The sequence below is a fragment of the Ambystoma mexicanum genome, chromosome 3q (genome assembly GCF_040938575.1).
Source record: "Ambystoma mexicanum isolate Mex_15411 chromosome 3q, UKY_AmexF1_1, whole genome shotgun sequence".
NCBI lineage: Eukaryota > Metazoa > Chordata > Amphibia > Caudata > Ambystomatidae > Ambystoma > Ambystoma mexicanum.
Window position 1 is genome coordinate 372,606,707 of NC_090926.1, and position 20,599 is coordinate 372,627,305.

Here is a 20,599-nt window from a genome sequence, read left to right on the forward strand (position 1 = left end):
ACAGACATGTAGGGCCTAATTTGCCTTAGCAATTTGGTAACATAGGCCTAGGAAGATCTCACATGCACAACATGTTTCTTCATGGTTAGGCTCGAGTCCAAATGGGCTCCCGAGGTCTTAACATATGACAAAACCAGAATATGACAGTCTGCGATGGTAAACTGTCCATATTTCTCCCCAAGTTTTCATAGACGTTGGGCTGATCCCACAATTACTCAGTTTTCCTATCATTGAATGCCAGAGAGGTCATGGCCATCCAAGTTTAAACCAGCAATAAATGTGATAAATGTTGGATGAATCAAGATCCTGACTCTCCGTCAACTCAAAGATGATCTCAATGTCATCTGCATAATTTGAATATTTTACTCTAGCACTATACAAAAGGTCAAAAAGTGGATTGGTATGAACAGTAAAGAGTGTAGGAGATAGGCAGGCGCCCTGTGGCACACTGCAGTATAAGGTCAAAGATGGTGCTCTGCAATCACCACTTCACATGCTTGAAGATCGAGGGCCCAAAAAGGTCCCAATCCAGGCTGTATCAGTCACGGAGCAGATGACACTCGGCCAAACACCCAAGTAATAGAGAGTGATCAACAATCCCCCTTGCACCATGTTAGGGTTTAGTCCAGACACAACCTTTATAGTTTCATCTTCAGTGACTTGTTGAAAAGAGAACTCAGATGGTGATGGACTGATCTCTTTCGTGGCACAATGCTCCAATAGACAGACGACAGATGTACCCTGTAGGCCAACCTGACGGGCCTTAATGGAGGCTTGATGTTGTTCAAATTTCCTAGAGAAAGCTTTCTGGATAGTAACACACCAGGTGTCACTCTTATTTTCAGTGCTACCGCAACACTTTTTTTCCTCAAGTTCTCTGAGAATAGAAAATGTTTCCCTCTCACTCTGATGGGGTTCCTGTGAGCAAGTGAACTTCCTCCTCCTCTCGCTGCAGGCCTGTTGTCTAGTTTAATTTTGAAGCCTTCCGGCATGATTTTGTGTATGAGTGATCCTCGGAAAGCTATGTTTCATGATGAAGAGTCGGTCTATTTTGTAGTTGCATGGGAGATTGTAAATGTCAGCAGAGAGTTTGGCAATGCAGCTGGCATTGAAGTGGAGGCATCTGGTACAAGCCATTCCCAAGTGGTTCCATCCTGTAGGTGGAAGTTTACTCTTGTTGGCGTGCTCTGTCTCCAAAGTTGGTGAGCTTTGCATGTGAGCTGTAAGTGTCCTTAAATTCGCCATTACACATATCAAAGTAAATCAATCGAATGAATGTGAGCAGAGGTACAGGAGTGTAAACTCAATGGTTACATGGGATCTCTTTGAAGACAAGTCACGCATGAAATGGGTAGGGAGCAAGATGCTTTGAAAGCTTCATAGAGAATAATGCGAAGAGACACTAAGAATGAGTCACACATTGCAGCTGATCAGACATATTAACAATAGCCTATTTGGGGGTTTCACATTTCCAGAAAAGTGTGACTATACGGGGTATTGAGTTTCATTATTGCTGCACTTGCTGCACTTCGGTTGCATACTAATTGACCTTTTCACAATTGACCTTGGGAGAATTGACCTCGGGAGAATTGACCTAATTTAGAAGGTCAATTAGGACATATATGCAGAGGGAAACCCCCCGCAAACCCCCATCCAATTAAAAATAAAACAGACACCCCTCACCCAATCCCCTTGTATTATTTATAATCCAAAAGCAACCCAATACATATATAAAATAACTAAAATAATATAAAGGACAATTGTGCAGAAGGTCAATTAGGACTACTATAATTAGGTCAATTGTAAAAGGTCAATTTGGGTAATGCCTGCACTTCACCTAGCCAGAAAATCATGATTGCTAAAAGTGAATGCCTAAGGAGCGGTGTATGTAATACATTAAGCAGTGGACACTCTTGACGTCTTCCAATTTTCTCTCATTGCAGGCAATCTGGAGGGCTTCTTCAACATGAATCCTGTGTCTGGCATTATTAGTTTTGCCAAAACGCTGGAGCAGCCAAAGCAGGAGCGATATGTGCTTACCATCCAGGCAGCGGATCAGGGAGTCCCACAACTCAGGGACACCAGCACAGTACTGCTCCACATCAAGCTCTCCGACAGCACACCTCCCAGGTTTTCAGCTGTAGAATACTTCCTGGAGGTCAAGGAAACTATTGCAGTTGGCACACCAATTTTCTTGGTCTCAGCCACCAGTTCATCTGCCGTCAGCTACGAAATAAGATCTGGGAACAAAGACAGCGCATTTGCCATCAACCCATTCTCTGGTGTCATTTCCGCACAGAAGAACTTGGATTTTGAGACACTTCCTTCGTACCAACTGAAAATACGTGCCGCAAACATGGTGGGGGCTGTGGCAGATGCGCTAGTGCTTCTCTATCTCATTGATGAGAATGACAATGCCCCAGGCTTCTCTGAACCCTCCTATGCGGGCCAGATCAGTGAAGCTGCTCGAATTAACAGCATTATCATGGATGAGACCAACAAACCTCTTGTCATCCGAGCTACAGATGCTGATAGAGGTTCCAATTCATTGCTTGTCTATGAAATTGTGGAGCCAGCCATGAGAGAATATTTCAAAATAGATCCGAGCATGGGAACTCTGATGGTTGCATCCAAACTTGACTATGAACTATCTCCAGTGTTCCACTTCAATGTACAAGTCCACGATAGTGGGACTCCAATGCTATCTGCATCCAGACCGGCAAAAGTCACCATCTACCTTCTGGATGTCAACGATTCCCCTCCTGTATTCCTTCAAGAAAGCTACGAGGTCACCATCTGGTTGCCGGCTCACAATGGCATGGATGTTCTGACTGTGCAAGCCACAGACAGAGATTCCGAGGTGACCTATAGCATTATGGAAGGTAACCTTGACAGTGCTTTCTTTATCCATCCACAGACAGGTCTTATCTCTCTTCTCAATTCTACAAATCTTGGACGGCATCACAAGCTCACCGTCCGTGCTTCTGATGGATTGTTTAAGAGTGCCAGCCTGGTAAAAATAAATTTCGCTGAAGCATTCGAGACTGACTTAAAATTTGATCAAGAAGTATACACGGCTGTGGTAATGGAGAACAATTTTTCTATTGAGACTCTAATTATTCTTGGAGTTTCTGGCAATCAGCTGAACGAGCCGCTCTTCTTCTCTGTTCTCAATAATGGCGATCACTTCCAAATAATCAGGTCTTCAGGGGTGCTTCGGACCAGAGGTGTAACCTTTGACCGGGAAGAGCGGGAAATCTATGAAGTGGCTGTTGAAGTAAAGGACAACAGGAACCCACCAAGGGTTGCTCAGAGTGAAGTCAAGATCTACATCAAGGATGTCAATGACAACCATCCGGAATTCGTGAACCTGCCATATCAGACATCAGTGCACGAGAGTGCAGAGCCAGGTGATGTCCTCTTGCGTGTCTCAGCCACTGACCAAGACTTTGGGGAAAATGGAGCGATAACCTATTCCTTGGCAGAGGACTATAAATACTTTGGGATTGATCCATTTCTTGGAGACATAGCCATTAAAAGAAACCTAGATTACCAGGCATTAAATAAATATATTCTCAAAGTTATTGCAAAAGACAGGGGCACACCTCCACTGCAGACAGAAGAACAGGTGTTAGTTGTTGTGAGGAATAAATCGAATCCCATATTTCAGAGACTTTTTTACATGGTGAAAGTGCCAGAAAATATAATTTCCAACACACCTATTCTACATATACAGGCTCACAGTCCGGAAGGATTACGCTTGATCTACACCCTTGTGGGTAAAGATGCACTGAAACTGTTCAACATTGACTTCAAAACGGGTGTTCTGAGTGTGATCGGTAACCTGGACTTTGAGACCAAGACAAAACATGTTCTCACTGTGAGGGCCACAGACACTGCAGTGGGGTCTTCATCAGAAGCTGTGGTTGAGGTTCAAGTAGAAGATATAAATGATAATCCTCCTGTGTTCTCACAAAGGGTCTACATGGCTGTTGTCTCAGAGGGCTTGCCCTCCAACACACCTGTTCTCTGTGTCAGTGCTTTGGATGCTGACTCTGGAAAGAACAATGTGCTTTCCTACCAAATCATTGCCAATGGCTTGGACAGTTCCATTAAGTTCTTTCATATAGACTCAGACACTGGAGAGATAGCAACAACTCAGGAACTGGATTATGAAACCCAGAAGCAGTTTCTTCTCAGAGTGCAAGCTAGGGATCACGGAATGAGGGGGCTCAGTGGAGAAACATTAGTGATTGTCAATGTTTCCGATGTCAATGACAACTCTCCAGAGTTCAGGCAGCCTCATTATGAAGCTGTTGTGAATGAGCTGGCTACCTGTGGCCACATTGTTATTAAAGTCCAGGCTCTTGACCCAGACAGCGGAGGTGTCACCAAGCTGGAGTATCTTATCCTGTCAGGGAATGAGCACAGGCATTTTGCCATCAATAGCACATCGGGTGTTATCTCCATGGCAAACCTGTGCAAAAAGCCCATGGACCCTTTTTACACCCTCAGGATTTCTGCCTCAGATGGCGTCCACAGAACAGCAGTGCCTGTCTATATAAATATCACCAGAGCTAATAAGTACAGCCCGGCTTTTCAGCAGAACATATTTGAGGTGGAGCTGGCTGAAAATGCGGAGGAGGGAACAACAGTGATCGAAGTTCTTGCTGTGGATCCTGATGATGGCCCATATGGTTCCATTGAATACACCATCATCAACAAATTAGCACATGATAGATTTTCCATTGACCAGAGAGGGCGCATTGCTACCTTGCAAAAACTAGACAGAGAAAACCCAGTAGAGAAGGTTATTGCCATTAAGGTCATGGCCAGGGATGGTGGTGGCAAGGTGGCTTTCTGTACAGTTAAAATCATCCTCACAGATGAGAATGACAATCCACCACAGTTTAAGGCATCCAAGTACACACTGACTATTCAGTCGAATGTTAGTAAGGGGTCTCCTATCGTTCAAGTGATAGCTTATGATGCCGATGAAGGTCTGAATGCTGATGTCACCTATTATGTTGATGAATTGGAAGATGCCACAGAAGAGCTGATTGAGATCCACCAATCCACTGGGGTCATCTGCATCAAAGAAAGCCTTGTTGGGTTGGAAAACAAAGTGTTTAACTTCAAAGTCAAAGCTCAAGATGGAGGGCATCCACACTGGGACTCTTCAGTCCCTGTGCATCTACAAGTTGTGCCCAGAGAAGTCTCCTTGCCCAGATTTTCTGAGCCTCTGTACACATTTGCAGCTTCTGAAGACCTCCCTCCTGGAGCTGAAGTAGGATCAGTGAAAGCATTAGCAGTGGAACCAATTATCTATAGTCTGGTGAAAGGAACAACCATGGAGAGCAATAAAGATGGTGTCTTCACCCTTGACCGACAAACAGGAGCCTTAAAGGTTGACAAGAATGTGGATCACGAGACCACCAAATGGTACCAAATTGATGTTATGGCTCATTGCTTGCATTTTGAGACTGATCTAGTTTCGTTGGCTTCTGTAAGTATTCAGGTAAAGGATGTCAATGATAACCAACCTATTTTTGAAGCCAATCCATACAAGGCTTTCCTTATGGAGAACATGCCTGCAGGAACCACTGTCATCCAGGTTACTGCCAATGACCAAGACACTGGAAGTAATGGAGAAGTGACCTACAGATTAAACTCCAGCTTAGATGACTCTCAAGGACTTTTTGCCATTGATGGGGAAAGTGGATGGATCACAACACTGAAAGAGCTGGATTGTGAGATCCAAAGGGTACACAAGTTCCATGTGGTGGCATCTGATCATGGCCGGAAGGTGCAGCTGTCTTCACAGACACTGGTCGAAGTTATAGTTACAGATGACAATGACAACCCTCCTCGGTTCACTTTGGAAACCTATAAGGGGTCAGTGACTGAGAATGGACAGCCTGGAGAAGTCATCACTGCCCTAAGGACCACTGATGCAGACATCTCAGAACACAACAGGCGGATCACATGCTACATTACAGGTGAGATTTTGTAAATCTACTATTTTATGGCATATGTAAGATCATGCTTTTTTCTAAGCCAGTACAGTATGACTATCAGCACACATCATAATGGGTGCTATGAATTTGGTTGGATGAATATTAGAAACTAGCAAAGTCCTATCATGCTAAACCTCCATATTATCTTGTCCCAAACTTCACAATGATAGATTGAGTGGATCGTTAAAAGTACTTGACTTGCATTGAATCCAATACATATACCCTTGGAATATTCGTTATTTGTCAAAGGATGTTGTACTGAAGATGTACTTACAAATATATATATGTAACAAAATGGATATTGTTTAGTCTGGAAATGTGCAATAAACACTGATTTCTGACTATCTGACCAAAGCATTTACTAAACCAAATCTTCTCTTCTTCAGAGGGGGATCCGCTGGGGCAGTTTAGCATTGACTTGGTAGGAGAAGAGTGGAAGATCTCCTCCAAGATGCCACTTGACAGAGAGGCACTGGAGAGCTACCTCCTAAAGGTGACAGCGTCAGACGGAAAGTTCCAGGTGACCGCCGACGTCGAGGTCTCAGTTCTTGACATCAACGATAATGGCCCTGAGTGCCAGCAGGTGAGCAAGGGGCCAGTGATGGCAGATGTGGTGCAGGCGGCCAGCTATTGTGATCTGGAGGACTACACATGGTGGTATTGTGCCTGTTGCTTGCATTGTCCCCACAATTGTAACAATAACTCTCACAAACAGTACTATCAAGATAAGGTTCCAGGGTGAGAAGAAAAGAGTCAGTAAAAAAGGAATCAGAAGGCGTGGAAAGCTACCTCTGGGAGATGTGCTTGCATGTAATCTGCACAGAAGACATACAGTTTGGGCAAGGGATTAGATATGATGATAGTAGGAGTGGTGAAGCAGATTAGATAGGCATGGCGGGAGATGAAGGTTTTGAACAGCTGTAAGTGACAGAAAATCCAAAATGGTTGCCACAGAAGTACTTGCAAATTGGACAGGTGAGCGTGGGGGATTGAACAGATGTTTGCGGAAAAGAACAGGAGGAATTTACAGGTGGCTGGTGGATTGTGATCTGGGTATGATGAAGTGGAATAACATGATGTTCATTGTCTTTCGCAGATGTTATATACTGTGACGGTCCCTGAAGATGCCCCTTCCGGACGCTCTCTTCTTCACATATCTGCAAATGACCCTGATGTGGGTAGCAATGCCCAGATCATGTACACCCTGGAAGGAACTGGGGCTGACACATTTCGACTGGATCCCCATACAGGTAAGCATGTCCACTTGTGCTGCTGAGGTGCTTCATCATTCAGTGAAAGATAGTAGAAGCCCTTAAGTGGTTTCTGAGGGAGATGGGGAAGTTGAGAGGCTTAGATCTAGTTTGATAATCACATGATGCCTTTCTCATCCATACCCTGGCATCTGTAATCAGGCACTGGTAAATCAATGAGGGCATTTCAGGAACATTTGGTGTAATCTATCATTTCCAGTGAGATTCTGGTCAATAATTAGTTCAGGGAGATAACCTAGAGTTCAGGAAGACGTGGATTGTGTTATGTTATGTTAGATGAATGTATACAGTGCACAAACACCCTGTTACTAACTCCAGGAAAGGCAGCCAAGGAAGGCTAGAACAAAAACGTTTTAATAAGGCGCCTAAATACTAAGTACTGCTCCGTGGCCCTAAGGACAAAAGGAAGTGAGTTCCACAGTGGCTACAGCAACGGAGAAAGGACAACCACCAATACGAGCAAACTTAAAACAAGGAACCAGTACAATGCAAGCATTGGCAGAACGGAGCATCCTGGCAGCACATAAGGATGAAACTTGGCCTAAAGAAATTCAGCCCCAGTCCCATAAAAAGCGCAGTGAACCAGACGCCTTGAACTGAATAGGTTTGGCCAGGGGAAGCCAATGAAGTCTCTGACGAACAGGGGTAGAGGTGGCAACTCTGGCCGCCGAGGTTTGAAGCACCTGAAGCCGCCTGATCAAATAGGCAGGCTGGGCTAGGAGCAAAGAATTGCAATAATCTAGAGATGACACAACTAGAGAAGCAACCATGGGTGCCCGGAAATGAAGCGGAAGAAATGGAAGCATCTTACAGAGAATTGCCAGTTGAAAATAACCCTTTTGACAGACATCGCTAATTTGAGGCTCAGCTGACAGAGAGGCAGATATTTTATTCCCTAGATCCTTCACTGAGGTAACAGGAGAAGGGAAAGGACCATGGCAAGAGGGCCAGAAAAGCGGGGGTCCATAAGGCTGAAGGGGAGAACCTTCACCAGTACCTCGGTTTTGTCACTATTAAGTTTTAACCAGTTTTTACGCATCCATGCTCCCACGGCTTCCAAGCAAGTCCCAAATCTAGCCGCTGTCTCAGATGTAGAGATATCAAGATGAGCTAAGATTTGGGCATCATCAGCTTAGAAGTAGCCATGAAAGCCATGGGAGGGAATAAGTTTGGTGAGTGGCAGAATATAGATGTTAAAAAGCACTAGGGACAAGACCCGACCCGTGGGGGACACTAGAGGTAAGGGCAGTGGAAGCAAAACAGAAAGGGGAGAGAGAAACAGATTGAGAACGTCCAGAGAGAAAACATGTAGACCAAGCAAGAACAGTTCCGGAAAGGCCGGCAGCTGCAAGGCTATCAAGCACGACTGCATGATCAATAGTGGGGGGGTGGAGTTGAATTGCTTGCAGGAGTGGTGTAGCTTCTTAGAGTAATTAGAAGCATTAAGGAGCTCATTTCTCTGCCCTGCATTTCCTAGAAGCCTGAAGCAGATACTGTTCCCTTTGTTTATCCATCTTGGCAGCCAAGAACTACAGCAGGTCTGATGTACAAAAGTGTTTTACAGTGGCACAATCCCATTGGAAACACTTTGTAAATCATGCCCAACGACTGGGGCAGACATTTTCAAAAGCTCTGTGTACAGACTTGCATAAAAGCACAGTCGCTGCGACACAGCGACTGTGCTTTTGTGTTTTACCCCGGAAGCCCATCTGTGTCCGAAAAGTCATTCAAAAACAATCTCCAAATGTTCAAATCATCAACTTGATCTGTTACATAATTTCACTTTTGCTAATGAATTTCCCCTGGTGGATCTGGCTCTTGCGCTATCCAGAATCCATGCAAGTGGTATTGTGTTAGGCCGACTCCCCCAAAAAAGACTGTAGCTCCTATAAAAGAAGCAATCTCCAAGCTGAAACAAGGCCAATATCTTGAGATTTCAAGATATTTTCTTGAACACCTCAGAACTGCTTCTGCTTTTACTGGAAGATCGGCTCACATCCAAAACGGACCGTTTGAGATGAAAGATAGCCAGCTTCACGACACCTGAATCCCAAGCCTCATAACTAGTCATTTCTGGCGGAGGCAAGAACCTCATGTGCAAGAAATGCATACGATTGGGTATCCCTTGGCTAAAACAGGCTAGAACCTAAACACTTCTAGGTATGGCAGAGGCCATTTGAAACAGGTTAGGCCTAGTCCTAAGAACAATTTACTGCACTTTCGAGACAACAAACAGCTATGACATTATGAAGTACTGCATAGGATGGGAGATAATTTCAAGGTGAATTGTTGAACTGTTGTTATGTTTATTGTTAGCTATTATTTTAAAGCTTTCCAACATCTGCAAACACTTGTCGCACAATAAATCTATTTTTAAAAAAAAAATGCAAAAGGGAACCACACTGTTCTGCTCTGTCCAGCAGCAAAGTCACATTTCCTGGTTGCTTCAAATAGGAGAGTTATCCGCCCTCTCACCCCTGGATCGGGAGAAGATGGCACGGTATCGTCTGGTGGCCAAAGCAACGGATGGAGGTGGCCGGTCCTGCCAGGCAGATGTATATTTGACTGTGGAAGATGTGAATGATAATGCACCGATTTTTCTCGCCAGTCACTATGCTGTGGCTGTCTTCGACAACACCACTTTGGGTACCCCCATTGCTGTGGTCTTCGCCAAGGATCCAGATGAAGGTGTGTTCGTATTTGTGTGTCTGTTGGTGTGTTTGAATAGATATCTTGTCAATTGACATATAATATCGTCATTAATGTGGACATTCCTGGACAGGATATGCTACAGCACGTGCAATGTCAATGTTAAGGGTAATCACACAGCATGTTCCATGAATCACTTTGACAACACACAATTGGTCCTCCCCTTATCTTATTACATGCCACATGAATTCATTTGTAAAGCTGTTCTGTTCTTTTATTGGATTGTGGAGATGTTGAGCTGGTCATGGGGGTAGGTTACGCTGATCTCTGGCATTTTCACTGGTCTTAGATAAAGTTGTGCTGGTTTTAGGAGAAGTTCCACTAGTGTTGCAGGAGGTTGCTTATGTCATGTGACTGGTTTTATGGGTGGTTGAACTGGTCTTATGGGAGATAAAGCTGGTCTTGAAAGGTAGTACCTGTTTTATGGGAAAGTGTTCTGTTCTTTGGTCAAGGCAGCTGATCCTGAGGGATTTTGGGCTGCACCTGGAGGAAGACACATTGATCTTTGAGACGTCTGTGCTATTGCTGGATGATTTGTTGTGGTTGTACTTGTCTTGAAGGTAATTAATAGGTATACTCAGCCTTAAACAGCTGTTGGTGAGTCCCATACATAAAGAATTTTGTTGAAATTCCGGAAGGTTTATATTAGTTGTCTGGTTCGGCAGCAATATCAGACCCTAATGGTGCTGAGGCTGACCAGTACCTAGTATACTTTTTGAAAACAAAGAATGAAGGATCTGTTTTGTTGCACCAAATCAATGAATGGATTCCTTGATAATAGTTACAATTTCATCAATATTGCAAGTTGTAAATTTTGTATTAATCATTTCTCAATTCTGCAAGTTGTTTGGTATTCTGATATCTAATTTCTCCCTAGTGCTTACTTAGATATTCCTGTACTTCTACTGATGTTACTTATTAGATGCTCTCAACATGTGTTTCTCCATCTTTATATTCAGATGGTTCATGAGGAGGGTTAGAAATTGAATCCTAGTGTAAATAACCTAGAACAAAACAAATGCAAACATCCTTGTGTAAGTATAGCCTATGCATGGTGATTTCAGAATTAACTTAAATCTAATGTTGAAAGAAATAAGCTGTACTCACTGTGAATAGTGATTCTTACACTCTTAAAGAGTTATATCAAATCTGGCCACATTTGTGCTGTTCTTTGTTGAGTTTGTGTTGGAATTCTTAGTTGATGAAATGGTATGGAAGAGGTTTTACCTTCATTGGCGAAGGACTTTCTAGTCTTTGACAAATGTGTGCCTGACATCTGAGGGAAGGGTGCCCTTGTTTTGGAGAATGTGGCTCTTGCATGTTGAAGGTTGCACTGATCTTTGAGGTGGATACACTGCTCTTGGAGGAGATGGTTTTGGCCTTGAAGTAATTTCGGCTCATCTTGGAGCAGATTGAGCTGATCTTTAGGCAGGTTGCAGTACATTTACAGAGGTTTCAATGGTCATGAAAATGTTGCTCTGGTATCATGAGAAGGTTGCACTGTTCTTTGAAGAGGTTGTGAGAGTTAACATGTATTTTATAGGTTGTACTGGTTTTTGGATACAGTTGCATTGCTCTTGGAAAAGACTGTGCAGATATTGGAAAAAGGTGTTTTGTGTATCAGGTAATAAAATCGCGGCAAAAATGTCGCCGTTAAATAAATCGTGGCAAAAATCCTGTGGTTTGACCCGGTAAAGGTGTACCCAATTATACCATTTAAGGGGAGCGGAGGTTGCAGGGGTGTCCCCCGCACCCGTTATATGGTATAATGGGTCCAGTGGTTGCGGGGGTGTCCCCTGCATCCTTTACAGGATTGTGGCGGCAAAACCACAGTATTTCTGCCTCCATATTTTGTATTCACGGCCATTTTTGCCTCGATTTTAAGTCATGGAACCATGTCTTGGTTTTCTTTAGTGAGTTTGCATTGATCTTTTGGAGCATTGTGTTCTATTCTCAGTAGAAACTGTACTGCTATTGGCGAGGCTATCTTGATCTCAAGAAAGGTGGTGCTGGTCTTGATGAAAGTTACAGTGGTCTTTAAAGATGTTGTATTGGTCTTGGGGAAGGTTGTGCTTTCCTTGAAGAATGTTGCACCAGACTTAGGATACAATTTGTGATGGAAAAGTTGAAATAGTCCTGTAATGGTGGTGTCTGAGGAGGTTATTGGGGTCTTAGACGAGGCTGTGCTGATCCTAGAGAAGGTTGCAGTGCTTCGGGGGATGGTTAAACGTATCTTTGAGGAGGATGAACTGATTTTAGGCAAAGTTGGTTGTGGGTTTATTGAGATTGTATTATTTAAGGAGGGTCTTCTGGACTTAGGGAGTATCCATGGTCTTAAGTGTTGCCTTTTGGTAAAATCAATTGGTTTTCAGGTAAGGTTGGACTGGTCTTGGTTGAGCTCACATTGGACCAGAGAGAGGTCCTCCTGGTTTAGGGGAGATTTTGCTGGTCTTTGTGGATTTGATACTGCTCTTGGAGGATGTATGGCTGGTTTTGAAAGGAGATTGTGTCTTGTCTTTGAAAGGGTGTTAAGGTCTTCTTGGGGTTTGGTAAAGTGTTGTGGGTGATGTACTTGGTCTTGGGGAAGGTTTTGCTAGCCTTGGGGAACGTAGTGTGGATCTGGGAAAGATTGTCCTCACCTTGGACGAGGTCATGTCGGCCTTGGATGAAGTTGTGTTGGTCTATGGGGTGTGGCCCAGGAGATTGTGTTGCTTTTGTGGGAGTTCGCTTTGGGGATGCTGATCTTGCAGCAGGTTGATCTTGGTGGAGGTTTTATTTCAGTTTCAAAGTTTGCACTGAGATTACTGACATGTATGTTGATCTTGGTCAAGGATTGGCTGCCCACTTGATGATTACTGTGATTTGGGATTTTCCTGCCATCTTGGGGTATTCTCCTGACCTTTTGAAGGGTTTAAAGAATATCTCATTAGTTATGCTATATTAGTCCCAAGATGGTTGGAACTGTCTTGGGATAGTTAACATGTCTATTGGCTATGCTCTATTAGTCCCTTAAAGATTGCATTCGTTGTTTCACGGCTTCACACATTTTGGGTAGATTTTATGATTACAATGCAGTTTCACTTCCCTTTTGATAATTGCACTGTACTATTGTAACATGAACACAACTTCTATGCTGATTTTTGGAAGGTGGCTTTGGACTATGTGAATGCCTAGAGGGGGTGCCCTGGACAATTGGAGTCTTCCTCTGTTTTGCGATGGCACTATTCTGTTTAAAGCTGCATCCATTTCAGACAGGTAGAGCAGTCCTTTTAAGGTGGCACCAATCTTCTTTCAGTGGATGAGTTGGCGAAGAGAGTACAGTGACTGCTAGCTCGAACCTAATAGCCTACATCCTCTGGGAGATCCTCTTTGCTGTGTGTGCGCTGTAGATTCTCAGGGAGTTTGTCATCATTAAACGAAGTGTCCAAGCTGGGTGCCTTTTACATTCGCAAATTGCTACTTGCATAGAAGTGAATTGGTGCTTTGAAATAGCCACATTCTCACTGCAGAAAGGAGGCCTAATCCAGAACGATAGGATAGGACTTATTCAAGGATCTGGGCTACTGATGTCACAGCTCTGATAAAGCAGATCTGCATTAGATGACACTCTCAAAATGGCCGCCAAGTACCCCATGTGTGCATTCGCGACCAATGAATGAGAAGAAGAGGTGGGTGAATTGGACACACTGTACCTGAAAACAGTAAGTAATGCTCCCTGCTAACACTGATAGCTCCTTTTGTCCTTCAGGCATCAACGCTGAAGTGTTTTATTCTCTGACCACTTCTGCCAACGGGCACTTTTCCATCGAGGAAACCACCGGGGTCATCCATCTTGAAAAGCCGCTGGAAGACATACCACTCTCCACTGTTGAACTGACAGCTTGTGCCACGGACAAGGGTGCACCAAACCCTCTGTCCTCTTTCACTTCCATCAGCATTTCCATTGTGGACTTGGGCACGTACAGGCCAGTGTTTTGTTGCCCGGAATACGTTGTAGCTGTCCTGGAAAATGCAGACGTGGGGTCGGAGGTGCTTAACGTTGCAAACCTCATGAGGGATGGAGTCGAGAAGGCAGAGATACAATATGAAATTCTCAGCGGCAATGAGCAGATGAAGTTCAGGCTGGATTCAAAAACAGGTAGGCTTATTTTCTTGTGATGGTTACAGGTGCTTTTCATTGTAATAGTGGTTGCAACAATCCTGCCTCTTCTATAAATGCAATAGTAAATAATTAAATCCTGTCCTTTGACCCACACAGTCAATCAACTTGATTTTGTTTTCCTTTGCCCCACTCCAATGTTGAATATTTCTCCCACCCCTTATTACCACAACCCCTGTGTTACACAATGTCATGCTGCTTAAGTTTCTGCCCTGAACCTACCAACTCATCCCACACCACGATGTCTGGTCTCCTGATACCGTGCCCCATTTTTGCTTTTTTTTCTGGGACCACCATCCCCATTTACCAATGCCCAGATGGCGCACCGATTTCAAGTTGAGCATCACCTCAGAAGTCCCAAAGTTAATTAAACTGCATTGTTCAGGTCATCATCTTCCGGTGCTAAAAATGTCAGCATCACAGCCAGGCACACAAACAATTTAGTGGTGAGATTTTAGCATGTTTGTCTGAAATGTGGAGTGGAAAATATTAAAAACAGAAATACGCATCTAATAACATGGATGGTTGCTTTCATTTTTGTTGCGCAAAGACCAATGCTTTTTGGCTGAAGAATGATACATTGTGCTCTTGTTCCGAATCCCATCGCAATGTCTATAAAGACCTAGCGGCAGTGAGGCCACATGATACACCCAAGGCGTAAAAGTATCGCTCAATGAAAGTGCTGCTTGAAATGTCTTCTGTATCGGCCACACAGGCCCAACCTACTCTTCAGAATTCCGCCCGAGAGAGAGGGAAGTTGGCGCTTTACAATGGGATTGGTAATTCTCTTGTATACTTCGCTTGATGGTAGCCCTCAGGCTGTGGTTGCAATATGAGGTCGGAAAAGAGGATCCACGTTACCCTTTTGATTTCACTGTGCCTTGCTCTTCCTGGCAAAGAGGGGACCCCAACACGCGCATGCCATGTATCTACCGCAGCCTGCGTTTTAGATTTCTATTCATGCCCGGTTTGATATCTATTCCTAGGCATCCTGAACCTTAACAACAGTTTGGATTTCGAGGTGCGCCACCAGCACTCCTTGTCCGTGGAGGGAACACGAGGAAATGGAGTGTCTCTCAGTGATGTCATTGTAGTGGTGATTAACGTCACGGACATTAACGACTGCAGGCCTCGTTTTGCTCAGGAGTCGTACAGCGTGGGGATCAGCGAAGATGCAGCTATTGGAGATGTTGTTCTCTCGGTAAGTCCTCAGCTCACAGACAGGATCTTTGCTCAGAGCGTTGTCAGCATCTCACTTTGGCGCAGCATCAGTTGGTGCACAAGCAGTATCTGAAATTGCTAGCTAAATTGGACCTGACTTTAGCATGAAACCTGAATTGCACATTCAAATGTTCTATAGGACTCTATGGAAATGGGGATTTAACGTTACCGTCGCCATGTGATATCCTGGTGGCACTGGGATGTCAGGCAGCGGTACAGCTGTTACAGGGTTGCCGGAAACCCGCGCCTACCGGCAGGTTTTCCGGGTACCCAGTAATGAGGACCAATATCTACCTAATAACTGTGCTAGAATACTTAGGGTGTGTTGTCCTCTCTCCGGGGATCGATGATCTCTTGAAATTGAAAATAAAATCACATCAAAATGCTTTCTCTTCAGGAATAGAAAGAATGGGGACACATCTGCAGAAGTAGCTTTCTTTAACAGCACTGTGAACGTATGAAATCCCAGTTAGTCCAAGATACATTTTCTTTCAAAATTCCATCTATTGTGAGAGCCAACTCCTGGACCACACGGCAGCTCCAACGTATGCAAAATAGAGCAGCGAGAGTGATCTCTGGCCTAAAACATAGAGGCTCCATCTCTCTCGGGACCCCAGGCTCCACACTAGCTCTCAGTTGATGCTAGATTTTGTTTGAAGAGACTTTGCATTACTCATAACACCCCATCTGTGAAAGTTCCTAACCACCTTGCACCATAATTCAAGATCTTCCAACTTGGAAGAAACCTCATGTCAGCAGGAGACCACAAACTCCTGAATGCCAAATACAAGAAATGTCGACACAGAGGTAAAATCTTGCAATGATCACACCTAACAACCGTGCAACTGGATACACCTTCTTAAGAACAAAAGAGATTTTAAAACTATTCCTTAGAGCCTTCCAAGGCCCATAAGCCTCGTTCTAGATAACCTCTGTTAAGTAACTTCTTGCTTCGCAGGCGACTCTGTGAAAAGTTTTTCAATTCACTGCTTCCCCTCCAACACCTGTGTAAGGAGACCCCTGCCTTCTTTAGGCTGTGATTATGTCTTGAACCACTATCTTCTCTAGCATTAATTTTATTAGTACCCAGCGCCACAGATCCACGGGATACACTTCATGTGGATTGGCTCGTTTCCGAGCCAAACCACAGTCTAATCCCGTGGACGCACTTACATGCATTGTGCGACAGGTATAAAAATATTCCTCCCATCCATTACTATGGAGCAACTTGACCCAAAATGGCACCCTGTTGCTCCGTAGTAATGAAGCAGTACACGCGTTCTAGTGTTCCTAGAACTAACGCGTACTGTTGGGACGAACTTTTCAAACTGCAAAAGAAATGCCGCTTGAAAAGGTTTTGCTGCAACATTTGTATCCCTGGGCTACAAACCCTAGAATACTATTGGCAATAACCGCCTTGCCAGCGGGCCATTAGCACCTAGCGGTAATGGCCCGCTGGCTCGGTGGTTATTGCCATAATATGAATGTATATTTGGTAAACAAGGATGTACTCTGTGCTGCAATTGAATACTGCACTTTTGCCTTTGTATTCTCACCTTCCATTCTTGCCCTCTCCCATGCAATTGTTCCCCATTGACTTGTGCTTCCAAATGCATTTAGTCGAGTAAAGCTTCCCACAAAACAGCAATTTATATTAAAAAAAGAACTAGGAAGTACTTTCATCAGAAAACGTCTTCCGGGACAAGTCTGTTCCCCTGTAAATATGATCCCCATCCTCTATCAGTTGAGGTACCCATGCACACTCTCCTAACATAGATCGTGTCTGCAGTGTTGCCTAGGCCTTAACAAATATATTAATTCTGTTTCCTTGACATTGTCATAAACAAGTCAAAACATAAACATCAACAATAATACAATCCAATAAAGTTACACGTTAGTGAAAAGATGTTTAATTTACAATAATGTAAATTGCTTTCCATGTATGTCATTTAAAATCTCAGTAAACAGAAAGGAAAATATGCTTTCCCATACAGAGTGAACATCATTCAAAATATAGCTTTTAATTGACACGATGGCTTGAGCCCCCTTGTAAAGTGCACCTAAGTATAAATATTACTTCTTGGTTGCCCTCTCTGTAGGTTTCACCAACACCGTTCATAGCAAAATATGTGAGTGAGAGCCAGTCTAGTGTGTAGTGCCAAATCTCCAGAGTACATGAGAGCCAGTCTAGTGTGTAGTTCCAAATCTCCAGAGTATATGAGAGCCAGTCTAGTGTGTAGCGCCAAATCTCCAGAGTATATGAGAGCCAGTCTAGTGTGTAGTTCCAAATCTCCAGAGTATATGAGAGCCAGTCTAGTGTGTAGTGCCAAATCTCCAGAGTATATGAGAGCCAGTCTAGTGCGTAGTGCCAAATCTCCAGAGTATATGAGAGCCAGTCTAGTGCGTAGTGCCAAATCTCCAGAGTATCTGAGAGCCAGTCTAGTGCGTAGTTCCAAATCTCCAGAGTATATGAGAGCCAGTCTAGTGCGTAGTGCCAAATCTCCAGAGTACATGAGAGCCAGTCTAGTGTGTAGTTCCAAATCTCCAGAGTATATGAGAGCCAGTCTAGTGTGTAGCGCCAAATCTCCAGAGTATATGAGAGCCAGTCTAGTGTGTAGTTCCAAATCTCCAGAGTATATGAGAGCCAGTCTAGTGTGTAGTGCCAAATCTCCAGAGTATATGAGAGCCAGTCTAGTGCGTAGTGCCAAATCTCCAGAGTATATGAGAGCCAGTCTAGTGTGTAGTTCCAAATCTCCAGAGTATATGAGAGCCAGTCTAGTGTGTAGTTCCAAATCTCCACAGTATATGAGAGCCAGTCTAGTGTGTAGCGCCAAATCTCCAGAGTATATGAGAGCCAGTCTAGTGTGTAGTTCCAAATCTCCAGAGTATATGAGAGCCAGTCTAGTGTGTAGTGCCAAATCTCCAGAGTATATGAGAGCCAGTCTAGTGCGTAGTGCCAAATCTCCAGAGTATATGAGAGCCAGTCTAGTGTGTAGTTCCAAATCTCCAGAGTATATGAGAGCCAGTCTAGTGCGTAGTGCCAAATCTCCAGAGTATCTGAGAGCCAGTCTAGTGTGTAGTTCCAAATCTCCAGAGTATATGAGAGCCAGTCTAGTGCGTAGTTCCAAATCTCCAGAGTATATGAGAGCCAGTCTAGTGCGTAGTGCCAAATCTCCAGAGTATATGAGAGCCAGTCTAGTGTGTAGTGCCAAATCTCCACAGTATATGAGAGCCAGTCTAGTGTGTAGTGCCAAATCTCCAGAGTATATGAGAGCCAGTCTAGTGTGTAGTTCCAAATCTCCAGAGTATATGAGAGCCAGTCTAGAGTGTAGTGCCAAATCTCCAGAGTATATGAGAGCCAGTCTAGTGTGTAGTGCCAAATCTCCAGAGTATATGAGAGCCAGTCTAGTGTGTAGTGCCAAATCTCCAGAGTATATGAGAGCCAGTCTAGTGTGTAGTTCCAAATCTCCAGAGTATATGAGAGCCAGTCTAGTGTGTAGTGCCAAATCACCAGAGTATATGAGAGCCAGTCTAGTGTGTAGTGCCAAATCTCCAGAGTATATGAGAGCCAGTCTAGTGTGTAGTTCCAAATCTCCGGAGTATATGAGAGCCTGTCTAGTGTGTAGTGCCAAATCTCCGGAGTATATGAGAGCCAGTCTAGTGTGTAGTGCCAAATCTCCAGAGTATATGAGAGCCAGTCTAGTGTGTAGTTCCAAATCTCCAGAGTATATGAGAGCCAGTCTAGTGTGTAGCGCCAAATCACCAGAGTATATGAGAGCCAGTCTAGTGTGTAGTGCCAAATCTCCAGAGTATATGAGAGCCAGTCTAGTGTGTAGCTCCAAATCTCCAGAGTATATGAGAGCCTGTCTAGTGTGTAGTTCCAAATCTCCGGAGTATATGAGAGCCAGTCTAGTGTGTAGTGCCAAATCTCCGGAGTATATGAGAGCCAGTCTAGTGTGTAGTGCCAAGTCTCCAGGCTATGTATGAGCTGGCATAGTGTGTAGTACCGAATCTCCACCGTTTATGAGAGTCGGCATAGTATATCATGCCACATCTCCAGTGTATATGAGAGCCAAAGTAGTTTGTCGTACCAGATCCCCAGAGCATATCGGTGTAGTGTGCAGTACCAAATCTCCAGAGCATATGAGACTCGGTGTAGTGTGCAGTACCACATCCCCAGAGCATATGAGACTCGGTGTAGTGTGCAGTACCACATCTCCAAAGCATATGAGACTCGGTGTAGTGTGCAGTACCACATCTCCAGAGTATATGGGAGCTGGTGTAGTGTGCAGTACCACATCTCCAGAGCATAGGAGAGCCGGGGTAATGTGCTGTAACAAATCTGCAGAGCATATGGGGCAACTGAGTGACATATAAGACTTTCTCTAGGATGTGCAGAGCATCTTCCTCCCTTCATGATAATCTAGCCCATTTACTCACTAAAAATAGACATTTTAGCTATCCGAAGCCGCTATGAAGGCATTAACATCAGGCAATGGGCATCCAGAAAGTAGGGCTATATTGTCTTACACTTTTGTCATCATGCTTAATTTCGATATAACTCTATTCATTCATGATAGGTACTTTTGGAGACTTTGGAGTAATTCTGGGCCTTTTAAGAAAAACAGTTACCCACCCCCTTTCCCTGAAATCTTCGATGCGCTCGGAAGGAAACGGAAACTGAAACAATCTTCTATAAAATTCTGGAATCGAGCTCGGTTAATGAAGACTGTATATTTCTAGGTTGTTACTCATGTGTGCATGTATTCCTCCTGGTTTTAAGAGCTGTAATACCAGGTGTTATTATCACCTAATGTAATGGCATTTATCAACATTGGAAGGATGATGAGCTGCGTCACCACTGTCGAGGGAGTCAAACTTGCCAAGTGCAGGCTGGCTCCGAGCCTAGGGCGAGCACTTATCTCGTGAGCAGCCCACCTGGACATATTGTCAATAAGCCCCACCACAGTGACCCCTGACTTGGCCAAGTCTTTAATGAAGTCCTTATCTGAAACAAAATGTTTGAGCAGGGCCCAGCATAGCAGGGCTTCAGATACTCAAATCTCAACATTCAACACAAGAAGCTTGCTCGAGAACTTAGATTGTGATGGCCCGCTGAATTCCAAATGCATACACCTGAGTATTCGACGTGGTTCAGGACAGTCCACCAGCCCTTTCCCACAAGCCTTTCCCGTTCTTTGATTTGTTCAGTTCCTTGAGCC

At 44.1% G+C, this 20,599-nt stretch overlaps 1 protein-coding gene across 1 annotated transcript in view; it reads left to right on the forward strand.

The window, feature by feature from the left end:
• The window catches only part of FAT2 (FAT atypical cadherin 2), a 262,307-nt gene that overhangs the window by 171,247 nt on the left and 70,461 nt on the right, over nucleotides 1-20,599 (forward strand). The window contains exons 10-15 of the mRNA XM_069654000.1: nucleotides 1,944-5,999; nucleotides 6,404-6,600; nucleotides 7,114-7,267; nucleotides 9,743-9,976; nucleotides 13,746-14,135; nucleotides 15,143-15,357. Coding sequence (XP_069510101.1) covers nucleotides 1,944-5,999; nucleotides 6,404-6,600; nucleotides 7,114-7,267; nucleotides 9,743-9,976; nucleotides 13,746-14,135; nucleotides 15,143-15,357 — 5,246 coding nt within the window. The remainder of the gene's footprint in view (nucleotides 1-1,943; nucleotides 6,000-6,403; nucleotides 6,601-7,113; nucleotides 7,268-9,742; nucleotides 9,977-13,745; nucleotides 14,136-15,142; nucleotides 15,358-20,599) is intronic.